The sequence below is a fragment of the Oryza sativa genome, chromosome 8, assembly GCF_034140825.1.
Source record: "Oryza sativa Japonica Group chromosome 8, ASM3414082v1".
NCBI classification, from domain to species: domain Eukaryota; kingdom Viridiplantae; phylum Streptophyta; class Magnoliopsida; order Poales; family Poaceae; genus Oryza; species Oryza sativa.
Genome location: NC_089042.1, coordinates 8,112,470 through 8,133,080, shown reverse-complemented (window position 1 = coordinate 8,133,080; position 20,611 = coordinate 8,112,470). Strand labels below are relative to the sequence as shown.

Sequence of the window (20,611 nt, the reverse complement as noted above, 5' to 3'; positions counted from 1 at the left end):
GTAGACGCCCAACAGCGGCGGCATAATAGGCCAGCCGTGTAGGCGGAGGCACCACTCGGCGGCGACGGAGGCAGGCCGGCGGTGAAGTCGTAGACGCCCAACAGCGGCGGCATAATAGGCCAGCCGTGTAGGCGGAGGCACCACTCGGCGGCGACGGAGGCAGGCCGGCGGTGAAGTCGTAGACGCCCAACAGCGGCGGCATAATAGGCCAGCCGTGTAGGCGGAGGCACCACTCGGCGGCGACGGAGGCAGGCCGGCGGTGAAGTCGTAGACGCCCAACAGCGGCGGCATAATAGGCCAGCCGTGTAGGCGAGGACACCAGTCGGCGGCGACGGAGGCAGGCCGGCGGTGAAGTCGTAGACGCCCAACAGCGGCGGCATAATAGGCCAGCCGTGTAGGCGGAGGCACCAATCGGCGGCGACGGAGGCAGGCCGGCGGTGAAGTCGTAGACTCCCAACAGCGGCGGCATAATAGGCCAGTCGTGTAGGCGGAGGCACCAATCGGCGGCGACGGAGGCAGGCCGGCGGTGAAGTCGTTGACGCCCAACAGCGGCGGCATAATAGGCCAGCCGTGCAGGCGGAAACACCAGTCGGCGGCGGCGAAGGCCAGCCGGTCGGTGAAGACATGGACGCCCATGAACGGTGGTGTGACCGACCAACCGTATAGGCGATGACACCAGTCGGCGGCGACGGAGGCAGGCCGGCGGTGAAGTCGTTGTTGCTATCAGCAATGGCGGTGGCGAGGATAAGCCGGCGGAGTGGACTCGCGGCCGATCGACCGGAAAGCTGAGAAGCCTCGAGTCCATGACCAGCATCAATCGCCTCAATAGTGCCGCGTAGTTATATGCGAACAACAACAAAAAATAGCAAGAAATTAATCTGAGATTAAAAATCAATATGATAAATAATGATAAAAATCAGATTGAGTTTCCCCCTGACTGATTTGGATCAAGTCAGAGAAGAGGAGCTTGAAGAAGTGGTCGACGGAAAGGAAGTGAAAACTCCCAAAGCGAAAGCGAAGTCGGCGACTCATGAAATTGATTCCATCGCGCTCGTTGATAGGAAACTCGACGCAACCCCTACCTGGCGCGCCAACTGTCGAAACATGATTTCGGCAATAATAAAAGGGGGTAGCGCACGAGACCTAAAAGTGGATGGATGCAGAGACAAAAGATTTAGACAGGTTCAGGCCCTCTCAATGAGAGGTAATACCCTACTCCTGTTTGGGGATTTGAATCCGCCGGGTGTAGTATAGATCTGACGATCAGGTTGTGTCATGCCCCCTAGAGGGCCTCCTGCCCACCTTATATAGGATGGGGGGCAGGATTACAAGATAGAAACCTTAACCAATACGGTATCGGTTTCCTAAATCTATTTTACAATATTATCGAATCAGGACTTTAGGCCACTCCATAATATAAAAGGAAACGTAACACCCAAGTCATGATCTGTTACATATTACATAAATATAAGTTATCCCCTATAACTAGTCGGATAACCATGCCGTGTGGGTATGGGGTACCCATAATCTCCACACTTATGTGATTCCTGAAGCTATTAATACTACTGCTGAAAAAACTGCTTTTGAACAAAATTGCAAAGCTCGCAATATTCTTTTGAGTGGTATTTCTCGTTCGGATTATGATCGTGTTGCTCATCTTTAAACTGCTCATGAGATTTGGACTGCTTTGAGTAATTTTCATCAAGGAACAAATAATATTAAAGAACTTTGTCGTGATCTTTTCAAAAAGGAGTATATTAAATTTGAGATGAAATCCGGAGAAGCTTTGGATGACTATCTTTCTCGATTTAATAAAATTTTGAGTGATCTTAGATCTGTTGATTCTTCTTATGATGTTAATTATCCACAATCTGAGATTTCTCGCCACTTTTTGAATGGTCTTGACATGTCTATTTGGGAGATGAAAGTTACATCTATTCAGGAGTCTGTTAACATGTCTACTTTGACTTTGGATTCACTTTATACAAAATTGAAAACACATGAGATGAATGTTCTTTCTCGAAAAGTTGATTCTAAGTCGAATGCTTTGGTTTCTTCTTCTTCCTCTTTGGATGTTGATGCTTCTTCATCTAAGTCGTCTTTTCTTGCTGTTTTTAATGCCACATTCGATGATCAACTCGAACAAATCGAGGAGGAGGATTTGGCTTTGGTTGCTAACAGAATTGCTCGAGCTATGAATAATGCCAGGAACAGGAAAAGAGGTGGTCCAAATCGTTGCTTTGAATGTGGTTCAATTCATCATCTTCGTTCGCATTGTCCTAATCTTGGGAGAGGCAAAAGAGAAGACAAAGATGGTGAGAAGACCAACAACAACAAGCCCAACAACAACAAGTCGAAGGGTTCATACCGAGGGAGGAAGATGGAGAATCTTAGGAAGGCTTTTCAACAAGTTTGCGCCGCCTTCGAGCCACTAAGTGATGTAGATGGTGAAAGTGGAGATGATGATAAGGGAAAGAACATCTCCGATGTTTGCTTTATGGCGCGTGGTGAATCTGACACAGAGTATGAAGATAATGAGGTGAATGCTTTTGAGGAAGCTATTAATATTTTGAGTGCAAAAAATAAGAAGTGTGAGAAGATGTATAGAAAACAGGAATTTATCATTGAATCTCTTAAATCTGAAATTGATAGATTAAAATCTCTTATTCCTAATGATGATGATTGTGAAAATTGTGAGGTTTTAATGAATGAGATTTCAAAAATTAGAGATGTTAATGCTGCACATGATTTAAAAAATAGATCTTCTCTTGCTTGTAGTTTTGCCTTGCATACACGCACTTTGGATGAGTTGTTTTTAACTAAAAAGTTGTTGCAAAAATATCAAATTGCTTTTCATGCTAGTTTGATGTTTAACATGATTTCTGCTAAAAAGTTAAAACAACCTCATTATGTTTTGGATTGCTCAACATGTAATTTGAATAAGATGAAACTAAAAGATGCTTTAGGTCATGTTGAGTACATGGAAGATGCTGTGAAAAACAATGAAGTGCTTTCTTGCCCTAAATGTCGTAAAAGCAAAGGTATCATGGTAGATTGTGAAAATTGTGCTAATTTGGAAAAAGAGGTTTCTTATTTGAAAAATTCTTTGCTAAGATTTTCTGATGGTAAAAAGAACCTCAACATGATTTTGGATCAATCAAAGGTTAGCACACATAACCGTGGTTTAGGTTTTAATCCTTATGCTCATAATTCTAGACATCCTCCTGTTGTGTTAGGTGTTAGTGCTAGAAGTGGTGAGATTTTGGTTAAACCTGATACTAACAAAACTGTGTTTAAATCTACTGGTATCATGTCTACTATGAGTGCATCTTCTTCAAAATCCAATGTTGAGCATGCAAAATCTCCTCTTGTTGCTTGTGTTGCTAAATCTTCTAATGCTTCCAATGTGTCTAATCATCATGAAAAATATACTTGTTCTTTTTGTGGCAAAGATGGACATATTGTTGGTTTTTGTTTCAGATTAGCTCATAAACAGAAAAAGGAGAGAGAGATTGCTTTTGCAAAATCAAAGTGGCAAAAAACTGGTTTTCCCTCGAGGAACCCGGTCAAACCGCAGTGGGTCCCGCGGTCAGACCGGCGACCGGTCAGACCGGCTGCAGAGCTCTCGGTCAGACCAGCCCCCGGTCAGACTGGCCTCGGAGGAATTTTTCTGAAAATTCTAAAGTTGATTTTACACGTGGATATATGCCTATTGGATCTTCTGGTCGTGCGTCTCAGTACTGGATTCCTAAATTTTTATTATCATCTAACCCCAGTACTGAGGCTTCGACTTCTGCTTGTGTGTAGGCTTTGGTGGCAAGGAAGGAGAACGTGTGGATCGTGGATTCCGGTTGTTCGCGGCACATGACCGGTGATAAAAATTGGTTCTTCTCCCTAAAGAAGGCATCTAAGACTGAATCAATTATTTTTGGTGATGCTGCAACAAGTGCCGTTCTCGCTACAGGTTTGGTTAAGGTAAATGAAAAATTTGAATTGAAGAATGTAGCTTTGGTTGAAGACTTAAAGTACAATTTGCTTCCAGTTTCACAAATTATTGATGAAAATTTTGAGGTTCACTTTAAGAAAACTGGAAGTAAAGTTTTTGATTCTTGTGGTGATTCTGTGTTGAATATTTCTCGCTATGGAAGAGTGTTTAAAGCTGATTTTGAAAATCCTGTTTCACCTATGATAACATGTTTAGTTGCTAAGTTTGATAAAAATGTGATGTTTTGGCATCGTAGACTTGGACATGTTGGTTTTGATCATCTCACTAGGTTAAGTGGTTTGGATCTTGTTCGTGGTTTGCCTAAACTTAAGAAAGATCTGGATTTGGTTTGTACACCGTGTCGTCATGCTAAGATGGTTGCTTCTTCACATGCTCCTATTGTTTTTGTGATGACGGATGCACCGGGACAGCTATTACATATGGACACTGTTGGTCCAGCTAGAGTGTAGAAAGTGGTATGTGTTGGTTATAGTTGACGATTTTTCTCGATATTCTTGGGTTTTCTTTATGGCAACTAAGGACGAAGCTTTTCAACACTTTCGTGGTTTGTTTCTTCGATTGGAGCTTGAATTTCCTGGTTCTTCGAAAAGAATTCGAAGTGATAATGGTGTTGAATTTAAAAATACTTCATTTGAACAATTTTTCAACGAAAGAGGTCTTGATCATGAATTTTCTTCTCCTCGTGTTCCTCAACAAAACGGTGTTGTTGAAAGGTAAAATCGTGTTTTGGTTGAGATGGCTAGAACGATGTTGGATGAATATAAAACTCCTAGAAAATTTTGGGCTGACGCAATTAACACTGCTTGTTATATTTCAAATCGGGTTTTCTTGAGATCTAAACTAGGAAAAACTTCTTATGAATTTCGATTTGGACATCAACCCAAAGTTTCACATTTGCGTGTTTTTGGTTGCAAATGCTTTGTCTTGAAATCTGGAAATTTAGATAAGTTTGAGGCTCGTTCTACCGATGGATTGTTTCTTGGTTACCCCGCACATACTCGTGGCTATCGTGTATTTATTTTGGAGACTAACAAAGTCGTGGAGACTTGCGAAGTTTCTTTTGATGAGGCTAGTCCAGGTACTAGACCCGATATTGCAGGTACACTGTCACAGGTTCAGGGGGAGGATGGTCGTATTTTTGAAGACGAGAGCGACAACGACAACGACGACGATGAGGTCGGCTCGGCCGGTCAGACCGGGCGCCAGGCCGGTCAGACCGCCGACACACCTCCGGTCAGACCGGCCAGGATCGTCGGCTGAGGGTTCTGTTGATGCTGTTCGAGATGGTCCTCTGGAGATTACAACTTCGACCAGTACTGATACAAAACGTGGATCAACTTCAGAAGTCGCTGCTCCTTTGCACATTCAACGACGACATCCGCCGGAACAAATCATTGGTAATATAGGTGAGCGGACTACAAGGTCTAAGGTAACAACTCATGATGTTTGTGCAAATTCTGCATTTGTTGCTTGTTTTGAACCCAAAAATGTGTCACATGTATTAACTGATGAATCGTGGATTAACGCCATGCATGAAGAACTTGAAAATTTTGAGAGAAACAAAGTTTGGACTTTAGTTGAACCACCTTCTGGACATAATATTATTGGAACCAAGTGGGTTTTCAAAAATAAACAAAATGAGGATGGTTTGATTGTGAGAAATAAAGCTAGACTTGTTGCTCAAGGTTTTACTCAAGTTGAGGGTTTGGATTTTGATGAAACTTTTGCTCCTGTTGCTAGAATTGAGGCAATTAGACTTTTGTTGGTTTTTGCTGCTTCAAAAGGTTTTAAATTGTATCAAATGGATATAAAAAGTGCTTTTCTAAATGGTTTTATACAGGAGGAAGTTTATGTCAAACAACCACCAGGTTTTGAAAATCCTAATTTTCCCAACCATGTTTTTAAATTGTCTAAAGCTTTGTATGGTTTGAAACAAGCTCCTAGGGCATGGTATGATAGGCTTAAAAACTTTTTGCTTGCGAAAGGTTTTACAATGGGAAAGGTTGACAAAACGCTTTTTGTTCTTAAGCATGGTGATAATCAACTTTTCGTTCAGATTTATGTGGATGATATCATCTTTGGTTGTTCGACTCACGCTTTGGTTGTAGATTTTGCTGAGACTATGCGCAGGGAATTTGAGATGAGCATCATGGGTGAGTTCTCGTACTTTTTGGGATTGCAAATTAAGCAAACACCTCAAGGTACTTTTGTGCATCAAACGAAGTATATGAAGGATCTTTTGAGACAGTTCAAGATGGAGAATTGTAAGCCAATTTCAACACCAATTGGTTCTACAACAGTGTTGGATCCTGATGAAGATGGTGAAGCTATTGATCAAAAAGAGTATAGAAGTATGATTGGATCTTTGTTGTATCTAACTGCTTCTAGGCCAGACATACAATTTGCTGTGTGTTTGTGTGCTCGCTATCAAGCTTCTCCTCGTGCTTCACATCGTCAAGCGGTCAAGCGAATAATGAGGTATTTGAATCATACACTTGAGTTTGGAATTTGGTATTCTACTTCATCTTCTATATGCTTAAGTGGATATTCCGATGCTGATTTTGGTGGTTGTAGAATTGATAGGAAAATTACTAGTGGAACATGTCATTTTCTTGGTACATCATTAATTGCATGGTCTTCTAGGAAACAATCTAGTGTTGCTCAATCAACTACTGAATCTGAATATGTTGCTGTTGCTAGTTGTTGTTCACAGATTCTTTGGCTTTTATCTACTTTGAAAGATTATGGTCTTACTTTTGAGAAAGTACCTCTCTTTTGTGATAATACTAGTGCTATCAATATTGCTAAGAATCCTGTTCAACAGTCACGCACAAAGCACATTGATATTCGTTTTCACTTTTTGAGGGATCATGTTGAGAAGGGAGATGTTGAATTGCAGTTTTTGGACACAAAGTTGCAAATTGCTGATATTTTCACTAAACCTTTGGATTCTAATCTCTTTGCTTTTCTTCGTGGTGAATTGGGCATAAATCATCCTTTTGGCATGGTTTGAGGGAGAGTTTGTACCTCATGGTTTTATCAAGCAATAATATTGCAATGAGAAAAATTGAGAAAAGAGAGCTTTATGTTATACATATGGTATTTTCTTGTGCATGCTAGCAATACTTTGAAGGTTTATTTGTCTCTAGCATAGCTTGTAAGTATTCTAGTCTCTTCATGAGATTTAGATTTTGCTTTTAAGGGAGATGATGCATAACATTTAAATTCTACTTGAATTAAGTAAATATGCAATGTTGATGCTAGCATATGGTTTGATTTATAAATGCTCTATATATATGCTTTATTGAATTGTTATTCCTCAAATAGCTTTAATTGCTCATTGTGAAAAAGAGAATAAAAAATATGAAAAAAAATGAATACTGAATCCTTGGAAACAGTCTTGACGACAAGGACGTATTCGATGTGAGCAAAATAATGGGTGCCGAATCTCTGGAAACAGTTTTGACGACAGGGACGTACCCGGAATAAAAGAGAAAAATATGAGTAAAAAGGCTCAAGAAAAGAAAAAGTTAAAAAATTATCTTGGTTATTTTGTGCTAAAGTTTATTTGAGAAAGAGTGATAAATGCAATAGGTATATGTGTTTAGTGTTTATTCTTCAACCTATGTGCTTGTTAAGATGTTGTATTATAAATCGTATGATATCATGAATTTTGATTGTTGATTCAAGCTTAATTGTAAAATCTTTGGTTCATGGTTATACTTTAATGCATGCTTATTGTGTTCTAGATGGGTTTATCTTCTTTTTATTGTAACACATGACTTGATATGCTATATGTATGCTAAGCTCTTGACCATTAAAGAACATAATTCCTATACTTGATGAAATCATTGTCAAAAGGGGGAGAAGTAATTGTGAAAATTTTTAGATTTTTGGAGAAGCAAGGAGAAGCAAGGTGAATTTTTGGAGGAGTTGTTGAGAAGAGCATGTTTTTGGTTCAATTGGGAATTTCTTTCTTTTAAAAAGGGGAGATTCAATTGGAAATTTCTTTCTTTTAAAAAGGGGGAGAAGTTTTCTTTTGGATTTTTGAGCACGATGTGTACATTTGTACGAAGTGTGCTTTTTACCACTTTTGTTTTTATTTTTCCAAACACCAAAACATTTTTATGAGTTTGCCAATGTGTTCATCAAGGGGGAGATTGTAGAATCAAAGGTGTTTTTGATTATTATTCTGTGATGAACAATAGGGCATTGGAGATTATTGGTTTTGTTATTTGGAATTTATTCACGAAGTGGTTTTGGAGATGATTGGATTCACAGGTGATCGCAGGGTTCATTATTTTATGTGACCGGTCAGACCAAGTTGTGTATGCCGGTCAGACCGGCGGTGATCGAGCGGTCGGACCGGCCAGCCCGCGGTCTGACCGGCCGACGCTGTGTCGGTTTCGGTTTCGGGTTGTTTGTTTGGATATCCGAGTTTATTTCTTGATTATGACTTCTAGATGGATACTATACGTATGTAATACTATTGTTTGCTGCTAATGAGTCAAGTTGGAGATAGCTTGGTCTCGGAATATGGTTTCTTTGTTTGTTCCATGTGTAGGTGACTCGATGTCTCGGGAGAGTATTTGCGGTGATGGACCGGGAGTCGGCTTGGGGATAAGGTGACGTCCGTGATGGTCAGAGATCATGCGGGATACTTAGGCTAGAGTTGATGCACGTGGTTGATGGAGATTCTATATGGCATACGATGGAGTTATTGTGTGTGTATGGGATGCGGAGTTGAATTTGGAAGGAGTCCAAATTTGGTACGATTGGTTATGTAAAGTTTCTTTCTTGTACTAGTATGAGTTTAGGACTCTTAGTATGAGTTTGGTTCGTGGCTTTAGGCTGCCTACCTCATGTATAAAAGGGGGAGCGTGAGGCTTCCCGGTATCGCTTTAGAGAGCAATTGAGTTGAGTTTTGAGTTAGGGTTTCGAGTTTAGTCGAAATTTTTGTAAGGAGTGCATTTGGTGCACTTTGTAAACACGGAGAGAATCAATAAAGTCGTCATCTACTTTAAGAATTCTTCGATTTGTGTTTCACCAGGTTTCGGCGGTCTAACCGGCAACTCACCGGCGGTCAGACCGGCAGCATTGTGGCGGTCAGACCGGCGGGAGCACGGCGGTCAGACCGGTGGCAGCGACAGCGAGCGGCAGGCGATCTCGGCGGTTAGACCGGCAGGTCAACACCGGTCAGACCGGCGGTTACGCTTTGGTCAGACCGGCTAATCTACTTCGGTTAGACCGATTTCATCGAAATTGAGGGTAACTTTTATTTTCGCTAAAAGTTTTCGGTTTTTGGGTATACTAATCAATCACCCCCTCTGGTTGGCTTAGTTCTTGTGATTCGTTCCTACAGTCCTGCACATACTCCTCGATCCTGCCGGACTTAGGGACCACCGCTTTCAGAAGGTAAGTTCACAACACTGCGAATATTTTTTTTATAGCTAAGGTAGCTAGAAATTGATTGAAGGAAGCAATGCAGTAATAATTCACATGGCTTGCAGCAATTTATTTTAGGGAGTTTGCTGTATGTAGTTGAGTGGAACTCACTACAGCACTTGGTGGCCTCTGCCTTCCTCGTTGCAGTTTACAGTGACAACATGCTGAGGAAGATGGTGGTGAGCTGCAGTGGAGAGCTTCTTTCTGGCCAATCTGTTCAAATTTGCCTAGTTCCAGGTAACACTTTGGAGCAATAGATTTCAGAACCGTTCAAGCTTCAGATAAATGGACGAGTTCAAAACTGTTCAGACTAATTCAGAGAGAACAAAAATGTTTGTAGGATCGAATCACAAGAACTAAGCCAACCAGGGGGGTGAATTGTTGGTATACCCAAAAACCCAAATTTTTTGCGGAATTAAAGGTTACCCTCTAATTTATTGTTTTCACGCCAAACTCACCAATATCACAAATTCACAGCCCAACTCACCAACATCACAAATTCACAGATCAAATAAACATCACAGATCAAAATGACAACACAAATTCACAGATCATTGATATCACAAATTCACATACTTCACAAAATTAATCATCCACAGCAGCACCACACATCTACAACGACATCACAAAAACAAGTCCTCACATCGTCGTCTTCAGCGCTGCATCAGCCCGCTCGTCAGTGCCGCGACAACCCCTCCGGGCCGCCGCCTGCCACCGTCCTCCCCTCCACCCGCCCGACCGCCGCCTGCCACCTCCTGCCACCAATAGGTAAGGGGAGGGGATTGAGAGGAGGAGAGGGGATCGGGAAAGGAGTGAAGAGGATGAGTGGAGGAAGAGAGGACGAAGGGATAAGGCGTTTGTGAAAAAGAATAAGAAGGGATAAGAACGAGTAGGCGCGCGGTTGCCGAGGAGGCGTGTGCAGCTGCTTTTTTTTAATCTTTGGTTCCGATTGGTATAAATAATTAGGCAAAATTTGCTACAGGACACTCCAAAATCGTGTAATTGGCTGTGGGACACCGCAAAATCTTGGCTTTGCCCACGGACACTACGAAAGTTGTGAAATTGGCTGTGAGACACCGGAGGCAATATTTTATAATTTCCGAGGCAAAAGTGGTCAGAAAATTTTCTAAATGACCAATCTACCCCTGCGCGCCGCTACCTCTAAGCCTGACTGGGTCTGGTCGAACCAGACCTAGCCGGCGCTGTTTCCATCCCCCCTCCCTCCACAGCCCGATTCCCCATTCCCAAACCTAACCGTAGGCGACGGCGGCGGCGGCAGCGACGGCGGCGGCGGTGGTGGCGGGGCCGGCGGTGGCGGCGCCGGCGGAGGCCGATGGAGCTGTCATATTGGTAGGCGGCCGAGCGGCAGCTAGGAAGATGTCGCCAAGGAAGAAGTGTGCTGGGAAGAAATCGTCCCTGCGGCTGACGAGCAGTGAGGTTCCATTGAAGGCATTGGACATGTCTTGGGTTCCTCAAGGGTAAGCTTGATTCCTTTTTGCCTCGCATTATGAGTGGAATTGTTTGCAGTGATATGTGTTGCGAGTTGTAGAGTTTTTGTTGCAATTTAAAGTGATTGAAATTTGGTGATTTTATTGCTGCGTTTTTGTCGCGTAGGATGGACGCTAGCGCAGCTTGCAGAGTTGATGTTCGAGTTGGTCCATACGTTGAGTTTGATGAGAACGGTAGACCGGATTATCATGTCTCTCGTGATATTAAGTGGGTAATAGACAAGGATACAATTTGTTGGATTGACCTTATTAATGATCTTGATGGGGAGGTAAAACATAGTTATCTTCAGGAGATAACTGTAACCTATTGGGACAAAAATGTTGAGAGGTATGCAGAGATAGCTTCGGATAGTTCATTGCTTGATGCATTTGATATGTACTGGGAGATGAGGAGGCTCCCTTTGCTTGTTAATGTGAGTGATGACCCACGAAATAGGACCGAGCCTTGTATGGATCAAGGCAGCATTGATGGGCCGGCTAGTACTGTTGCAGGAGATGGACAAGTTGCTTGTACTGACATTGTATTAGCCACTCAAGAGAGCCAAGTCATTGCATCTAAACGTAGCAAACCTAGCAAACCTACGAAGCCTAAGGAAAAGGTTGATGATTGGGGTGAGAGTGATGAGGTTGAGTATGTTGGTGTAGATGATGAGAAAGAGAAATACAACGACTTGGTTTCAGATGATGAGGCAGTTGACGCAGACTATGACCCTGGTTCTGACGAAGATCAAGACGATTTAGCCGTTGACGATGAGGAGGGTTGTGAGTCAGTGGCTCATGTAACTGATGTAGACAATCCTAAGATAGCCGTTGGTGTAACTTTTGAAGATGGCAATTGCTTTAAAAGGTGCATTAGACAATATGCAGTACTAAAAGAGGTTGAACTTGCAGTGCCATATAGCGAATCAAGGAGGTATAGGGCATACTGTAAGGCTAAGCGGTGCAAGTGGAGGATACATGCTTCTAGACTACCGGATGGGAGAACTTGGCAAGTAAGTAGGCCTACATAATTGATGTTCACTGATTTGTCTATTCATTGTGTTTTCTGCCATTTATAACATTTTTGCTATTTCATTTCAGATAAAGAAGCTTCCTTACGCACATAATTGTGCTAGCACAGCTGGTTTGGAGAACAATTGCATGGCCACCAATTCATGGGTGAGAGATCGTGTGATCAACAAGTTGAGACAAGAACCAACCCTTGGTGCTACTGCTTTAAAGAAGTTCTTGGAAGAGAAGTACAAGATCAATATTTCTTACTACGTTGTTTGGGACGGTAGGCAGATGGCACTTGATGAAATCCTTGGCAAATGGGAAGATAGCTTCGATGCAGCTTACAACTTCAAAGCAGAGTTGGAGAGGACAAGTCCCGGATCAATTGTGGAGGTTGATCATGTGACAGTGGATGGGAAGAATCATTTCAGCAAGATGTTTGTAGCACTGAAACCATGTGTTGATGGGTTTCTTAACGGTTGCAGGCCATATTTAGGTATTGACTCAACTGTACTGACTGGCAAATGGAGAGGGCAATTGGCATCAGCAATTGGGATTGATGGCCATAACTGGATGTTTCCTGTAGCATATGGAGTCTTTGAGTCAGAAAGTACAGATAATTGGGCTTGGTTCATGGATAAGCTTCACTCGGCAATTGGGTCCCCAGAGGGGTTGGTTCTGTCCACAGATGCTGGTAAAGGCATTGACACAGCAGTCACCAGAGTCTTCACCAATGGAGTAGAGCATAGGGAATGCATGAGACATTTGGTGAAGAACTTTCAGAAGAGGTTCAGTGGTGAGGTCTTTGAGAGGAATCTGTGGCCTGCATCAAGGGCCTATAGGCAGGACATATTCGAGAGTCACTATAATGAGATGAAAGAGGCATGTCCAAAAGCTACAGAATGGATTGATAACTTCCATAAGCACATTTGGACTAGATGTCAGTTCTCTACTCTCAGTAAATGTGACTATGTCACAAACAATATAGCAGAGACCTTCAATAGTTGGATCAGGCATGAGAAATCACTGCCTGTAGTTGATTTGATGGATAAGATTAGGCAAATGATCATGGAGAGAATGTCTGTTAGGAAAAGGCTTGCTGTCAAGTTGACTGGTACTATTCTTCCTAGTGTAATGAAGTCCCTGTATGCTAGGAGCAGGGACCTTGGATACAAGCTGTACTCAGCCCACAGTCACCTAGGAGAAATAGGAGGGACTGGTAGGGATTTGAAGACATGGAGGCACACTGTTGACTTGAACACTCGAGAATGCAGTTGTAGGCAATGGCAGGTAACAGGTATACCTTGCACACATGCCATTTTTCTAGTCATTTCACGGAGGGGGCTAGAATTGGAACAGTTTGTGGATGACTGCTACTCTGTTGCAACATTCAAGAAGGCATATGCAGGACATGTAGTTCCAATGACAGACAAGTCTCAATGGGCCAAGATTAATGTAGGATTCAAGTTATATCCACCTCTGTTGAAGAGGTCAGCAGGCAGACCTAGAAGCAGAAGGATTAAAGGAATGGAAGAAGGAGGTTCAGGAAAAAGAAAGTATAGATGCAAGAGGTGTGGTCAGTTTGGCCATATCAAGAAGACTTGCAATGAACCAGTTGCTGATCCATCTGCCCCTCCACCAGCCCCACCAAAGCCCAAGAGAAAAAGAGTGAAGAAAGTTGTGCTTTCTGTGCAAGATCCTGTTATACAAGTCCCAACAGCTACTGTGTATGTTGTCAACAGCAAAATTTCTTTTTTATGCCATACATTTGCTATATTTACTCTACATATTTATGTTGATTTTCATTTTTTTGCAGGTCCACACCTTCAAGATCACAAGCATCTGGGGTAACTCAAACAAGCCCAATAACAAGGAGCAGGGCTAGAGCTCACAATTTGGATGTTGATGCTCCAAGCAACAAGGCAGCTGGTGCCATCTGAAGACTGAAGTTCAATGACATGAAATTTGCTTTTGTATAAATGTAGGATGCTATGTTCACTGATGTTAGCTTTTAATGGCATGGACTCCTTTATGTGCTAAGTGCACTGCTTTTGTTATGGAGCCAATGGGCAGTACTACTCATATTTGCTAGGCAAAATGTGCCTAAAGACTTTCATGTATGGCTTTTGTATAGACCAAGCTTAATGGCAGTGGCAGTACCATGTGTGGCACTGGATGTATGGCACTAGTTGATGTGGAATGGCAGTGAGTATTTCTGGAATGGCTTCTAAATTATTGCTGTCTAAAATTTTGTTTACTGTCCAACATGCTTGTAAATGTTTGTTGTATGGATGTATGCCAGTTTGCTGTCTGAAATTTTGCCAAACTGTCAATTTGCTGTCTGGGCAAATTTTTTGCCAATGTTTCAGACAGCAAAAATTTACTGCTCAGATGCCAACATGCTGTCCAATTTTTTGTCTGGCCAAATTTTGCCAACATGCTGTCCAAATTTTTCTCTGGCCAAATTTTGTCAACATGTTGTCCAAATTGCTCAGATGCCATATACTACTGCAAATGCTGTGCACTATTACTCAATGCCATATCAAAGCAACATCACAGAGTACTGCAAAAATTCCAATTGCTCAGATGCCATATCAAACCAAATTCGAATGGCTGCATTTCATCTGAAAACCATACTACATTCATTAATTCCACAGGGCATTCATAAGTTCAACATTACATTGCTTCCAAATACTAAATTGCCTATTACAGTCCATATTACTTGCTAATGACAACTACCAAAATCAACAGTAATAATAAAGCTTGCACAACTCCAAGGTACACTAAAATTCGTCCCACTCCTTCAACTCCCTTCATTTCTGAGCCAACAATCCCCATCAGTGGCACAATGGACATTTGCCCAAGGGCAACTCGCCACCACCACGGCGCCGTACCACTGAAGATGACGCCGAGCTGTCCATCGCCGCACCAACCGAAGCCGACTAGGCCGCCGTCGCCGCCGTCCTCAACACTGCCGCCTCCGCCGCCGGCCCCGCCACCGCCGCCGCCGTCGCTGCCGCCGCCGCCTCCGCCGCCGCCGTCGCCTAGGGTTAGGTTTGGGAATGGGGAATCGGGAATCGGGCTGTGGAGGGAGGGAGGATGGAAACAGCGCCGGCTGGGTCTGGTTCGACCAGACCCAGTCAGGCTTAGAGGTAGCGGCGCGCAGGGGTAGATTGGTCATTTAGAAAATTTTCTGACCTCTTTTGCCTCGGAAATTATAAAATATTGCCTCCGGTGTCTCACAGCCAATTTCACAACTTTCGTAGTGTCCGTGGGCAAAGCCAAGATTTTGTGGTGTCCCACAGCCAATTACACGATTTTGGGGTGTCCTGTAGCAAATTTTCCCAAATAATTAGGACTAAATATTAATCTTTAGTCCCGGTTGGTAACAATAACCGGGACTAAAGACAGTGGGGGTCTGATGACTTTTTAAATCGGGACTGAAAAAATAACAAACCGGGACTAGAGATCAAAAGGTTCCCTTCGGCTTTTTAAGCAGGACTAAAAATAATCTTCAGTCCCTGTTCCTATTCGAACCGGGACTAATGTGATTTTTGCAATCCCAGCAAAGATTACTTCTCTAGTAGTGTCATGAATGCTTAAAAAGTAATGTATATTAATTATACTCCGAGATCAATATATATGTTTTGGTTTGTTTTAAAATGGATTACCTGACATCTCAAACAAACAAAGAAGTGCAAAAAGTTTTAGAAAGTTCTAAATTTTATAGGTTTTTCTTGCCACGATTCTCAAAATGTTACAAACAATTCCATCTATTATATACTAAAATCCATTAAACTTTTTACAAACGCTCTCAAGCCGCAATGGAGGATTTCTATAAACACTCCTAAACCGCCATGTGGCAATATAATAAATTAGAAAGATTCTAAATATTCTGAAAATAATATCAAGTGTTGATTTTCCCTTGGTGAACCCACTAATTAAATTGATTAGATCTATTATGTTTAGAAATAGTTGCACGTACGTACTCCCTCCCCTCCCGTATCCTCTCTTTCTTTTGAGCTAACCTCCTATTTTCTAGCTAACAATTAATATAAAAATAATTTAATTAGTATTTCTTAATAATTGCATAATTTAATTAGTATTTCTTAATAATTGCATATAAAAAAATTAAAAGAAATATATGGTACATGGATGCATATTCTAACACTATACATGCCAAAAACCGATGTGCAAATATTAGAGAACAATTTAATATGTTAGGATTATCCTATCATACAATTCTTCTGTTCCAAAACTAAAAAAATAAGCATATTTAAAATAGTGGCATGTCAAACATGTTAAACTTAATCAACATTACCACATACATACTCTAAAAAATCGTAGCACCAATGAGTATATTACACACATGTAACACTATTATAAACAAATCCCCAATTTTAACGTTCAAATTCATAAATTTGGGGGAACAATGGGTTATAAGATTACCGTCCGATCTACGAATTTCACCGATTAAAACGAAAAAAAGAGGGGGGAATTTTTTAGATAATGGAATAAATCCTGGCCTTTACTTCAAAGAAGCTGCAGCCACTTATTACAATAATCTCATAAAGAGAATAAGCATTCAGGCAACTACATAAAGAGTGACTAAAAACCAACACAAAAGACAAAACAATTATTGAAGTCTATTTGAGAGGGGGAATGGAAGAGTATATCTTGCTCTTCGATGTCTTGAAAGTTCCCGCAAAAAATGGCTCCAAAACGAGTCGAATTGAGAAGGAGGAAGTGAGAGGGGAAAGAGAGCAAGAGGTATTCTCGGGCTCGAGCATGGGAGAAGGGGCAAATGTGTGGGGAGTGAGAGGGGAGGGGGTGGGGCCCATGGGTTAAGTGCTACCCCCACCCCGGAGAAGCGTGCAAGAGGCGCTAGCGCCTTGGGGTGGTGGGGGGTTGGCGCCAGTATGGCAGGCACAGCTCTATTGGATGACAACATCAGCCACTCTGGCGTAAAAAAAAGGATCATTTCTAAAATAAATTTTTTTAGGGATCTATTTGTAAATTAAGTTTTTAGAAAGACCAAATTGTAAAAAAAATCCAGCATCTCAGACACCGTACGAAAATCCAAATATACTTATACTTTAGAGAGTGAGTATTGATATTTAAATATATAACAAATAGCTTAAAAATAATCAATATCGATAAAGAATATTTTTCAAAAAAAATGTACGATTATTAAAGGTACAATTTTCGATAGATAACGCCGTTGAATTTTTGATACATGTTCGGCAATTTATTTATATTAAAAATAAATAATTATTATTTATTTTGTTGTGACTTGGTTTATAACTTGACTTACATTTTCACATGTTTGCATAAAAACGTTAAATAAAACAAATGGTCAAATGCGTTTGCATAAAAACGTTAAATAAAACAAATGGTCAAACACGTGTACCTTCCGTCAAAAACCATGCCGTTGAATGCATAAGAGCAAGTTTAATAGTATAGCCTACTACTAACTCTAAATCATCTATAGCCAATGTAATAGTCAATTCTTACAATAGTTGCTTACTATACTATTAATATCTAGTCTCACCTGTCATACACACATTACATCTTGGAGTTCGTACTGCAGCTAACTACAGATCTCCGCCGTCGGATGCGAGATCCACGGCTCACGTAGCATATTAAAAATAAATATTATTATTTATTTTGTTGTGACTTGGTTTATAACTTAAGCATGACTTACATTTCCACATGTTTGCATAAAAACGTTAAATAAGATAAATGGTCAAACACGTGAAAAAAAACATACTTACCCACGTGAATGCGGGGGTTACCTTCCTAGTTGAATTAATAATCATCATCCTTCAAATAATTCCTCTATTTGCTGCTCGAGCTGCTCGGGACTAGTGACCACGAGGTGTCGATTGATTTTATTCTGCCTATCCATTTGCTCTATGTATTTACTATAATCTGGAATAACTTTGCTCATGATGGCTCTACGCAGTCTCTGCCGAAGCTGAGGGTTCGGAACCTTCCAAAACTTTTGTGTTGCGTAGGTTGTTTGGAGTTGTGTCTCAATTTTAGATTCATGAGACCTCCCGAGAGCAACAAAAGGCTTGTCGATGAGCAGGCAACGTAACAGAGGCGACCAGGAGGCATTAAGATAATCGTCTATGTACCTCTTAATCTTGCTGTCCGAGGCATGGAGGAGAAGGATTCGTTCTTGCCGGACGGCCGCTGGCAAGTCTCGCAAGGATTCAACACGCTGCAAGACACGGTGCCAATTGTTGAGCAAGAATATGAAGCGCAAACCCAGGTCCGGGATGGAGAGGGAGGTTTCCTCGAGCTTGCACTCGAGGCAGGTGATCATCTCGGCGATGAGTCTCGCCACCGAGCTGAAGCTGTCGGCGTCGGAGACGAACACGCTGAAGTAGTCGAGCATGGTATGGTTGCGCCAGAGAAGCGTGATGTAGTTCATCGTCAGCTCCGTGGTCTCATGGGTCCCGGATGCGGCTGCCTCCTGCGAGACCTGCCAGCAGGCGTCCATCAAGAAGAGAGCCCGGACCTTCTCCATCATGACCCAGATAGCATCGCTCAGCTTCCTCCTGCTTTGCATCAGGATGCCATTGTTCATGGCGTCCAAGGCCTGCATCTTCGTGATCTCGTCCTTGCCCATGCCAGCTGAGACGAGGAGATCGCATGCCTCGGAGACGCAGGCGTACAGCTGCAGCATCCCCGGGAGTAGCTCCGGCGTCCGGTGGCGGTGGTCGTCGTTGACGTTGAGAGCAGAAAGAGTGACGGCGTCGACGAAGGCCAGCATCCTGAGGATGCTCTCCTCCGCGAACCCAGTGAACTGCGCGTGGTCCGCCGCCGCCGCCATCCGTTCCGTACTTCCGGCGACCGGGAGTGGGAGCTCGAGCAGCGTGATATTGAGGACCTGCACCATGGTCAGGAGAGCTCGGATCCACCGCTTTATCAAGGCCATCAGGTCTTCCACGGAGAAGCTGTCAGCTCGCACCATGCCGTCGGTGTGGAGGACCAGGACAAAGTCCACGTCCAGCTGCGAGAACCACCTCTGGAAGATGAGCTCGTCGGGGCGGCGGCGGCCGAACGCCCGGATGAGTTCCTGTATGTAGCCGTCGCCGACCATCTGTTGAGCGATGACGCGGAGCTTGTGGACGGGAGAAGACGACGCCGAGGACCAAGCAGGGGATCCAGAGGATGACATGTAAGAAGACGACACCACGGGGCTAGAAGCCACGGAGCTCGCGCTCGACCAGCCGCACCTCGCTTGATCCTCGCCGGCACTACCAGTGATCTGCGGGAACAACAGCTTCGCCGGCCCGCAGTACATGTCGCCGGCGATGAACACGTCCCGGATCAAGTCGCGGTAGCTTCTCCACCGAAACCCCCCGGCCGGCGTGATGCCGTACTCCATGAGCGGCGCCGGCCGCAGAGAGAGGTCAGAGGAGGGGCCGGGCGTCGGGCGAGCTAGCTGAGGCTGAGGCTGAGGCTTAGCTGCTGCACTGATAGAGTACTAACTGAGAGTATGAGACTGCTCACGGCCGGCGACCACACGGCACATGCTGCCCCTCTCCTCATGGAATGAATAAATAATATGCATATGCGCGTCAACAATTTGAAATTAAGGCGACAGCAATCAGCAATTACTAGGATCCTTCCACTTCCATTTTCAACTAGTGTTGACGATGTTCCAAGGCGCCAACGCCGCTCGGAGAATAGACGTGGAGCCGTGGAGGAGAGGATAAGAGAGGAGAGGTGGAGACCGTGGAGTGAAGGAGACTAGACGCTGTTCCCGCTGTGTGACGCGGTGAGTGATTATGCTATTTTGTTTTTTTTCATATATTTACACCGTGTTTAGTTCCAAACTTTTTTTTTCAAGCTTTTAACTTTTCTATCACATCAAAACTTTTCTACACACATAAACTTTCAATATTTTCATCACATCGTTCCAACTTCAACCAAATTTCCAATTTTAACGTAAAAGTTGTTACTCGTAGACCGAGACCAATACATGCACCGTAAAGTTTTATCTCCAAATATGGATGCCTATGTGTTTTAATTTCCATTCGTAATTTAAAAGTAATCCACAGAACTATCTACATATACAGGAAGAAATTGGTCGATAGTTCAACCACCGTGCGTTTCAACATGAAGCTGCACGTATACGCGTGAAAGAATATATATAGTTCTGGGTCTCAGGCTAGCATGCATTTTAGACAAATGACAGGAGATGAAAAACAGAGCAGATACGCATACATACGTACGTATTAGGAATCCTAAACTTAACCATATGAATATATGTTTCAGATTTCAGAATAATGGACATTCAAATAACTGAGGCACTAATCATCTTCTCTGTTAAATATGTGATTCAAATTTTGAGCCCACAATATATTTGGAATAGCTTCCTAATTAATAGAACTTGACTATTAGGATCAGTTCCTAATATGACTCAGTTTTTTCCCACTAGGACTCCTAGATTTCTTTTATACATATCTCTTGTAAGCCGCACGGGGAGGGTGCGATAGCCCAATGTATCATATCCAACTCCTCTATAGTGATCATTGCGGTCGGCGCCCGTGGTTTTTTCCCACAAGGGTTTTCCACGTAAAATTCGTCTCTCCGTTTGTCGAAACAAGATTTCGGCAATACTAAGAGGGGTGGCTATCAAGCT

The 20,611-nt window shown here is 42.8% G+C and overlaps 2 protein-coding genes across 2 annotated transcripts; one reads left to right on the top strand and one right to left on the bottom strand.

The window, feature by feature from the left end:
* The first annotated feature begins 10,976 nt into the window (after positions 1 to 10,976).
* On the top strand, positions 10,977 to 14,161 carry LOC9271236 (uncharacterized). The gene is made up of 3 exons (XM_015794202.3): positions 10,977 to 11,951; positions 12,040 to 13,679; positions 13,769 to 14,161. The coding sequence occupies exons 1-3, from the start codon at positions 11,067 to 11,069 to the stop codon at positions 13,890 to 13,892; spliced, it is 2,649 nt and encodes an 882-aa protein (XP_015649688.3). The 5' UTR covers positions 10,977 to 11,066; the 3' UTR covers positions 13,893 to 14,161.
* Positions 14,162 to 14,570: 409 nt separating this feature from the next.
* LOC4345003 (exocyst complex component EXO70E2) lies at positions 14,571 to 19,498 on the bottom strand. Its single transcript, XM_015792880.3, has 2 exons — positions 17,727 to 19,498; positions 14,571 to 15,281 (listed from the first exon to the last, which is right to left on the bottom strand). Exon 1 carries the CDS (start codon positions 19,349 to 19,351, stop codon positions 17,771 to 17,773), a length of 1,581 nt encoding a protein of 526 aa, XP_015648366.1. The 5' UTR covers positions 19,352 to 19,498; the 3' UTR covers positions 14,571 to 15,281; positions 17,727 to 17,770.
* Between the last annotated feature and the right edge of the window lie 1,113 nt (positions 19,499 to 20,611).

Bases quoted from the DNA above. Each gene is read 5' to 3' on its own strand.
- LOC9271236 (XM_015794202.3), top strand. From the start codon at position 11,067: ATGGACGCTAGCGCAGCTTGCAGAGTTGATGTTCGAGTTGGTCCATAC. The intron at 11,952-12,039 runs GTAAGTAGGCCT...ATTTCATTTCAG, and splicing joins CGGATGGGAGAACTTGGCAA to ATAAAGAAGCTTCCTTACGC. The intron at 13,680-13,768 runs GTATGTTGTCAA...ATTTTTTTGCAG, and splicing joins CAAGTCCCAACAGCTACTGT to GTCCACACCTTCAAGATCAC.
- LOC4345003 (XM_015792880.3), bottom strand. From the start codon at position 19,351: ATGGAGTACGGCATCACGCCGGCCGGGGGGTTTCGGTGGAGAAGCTAC.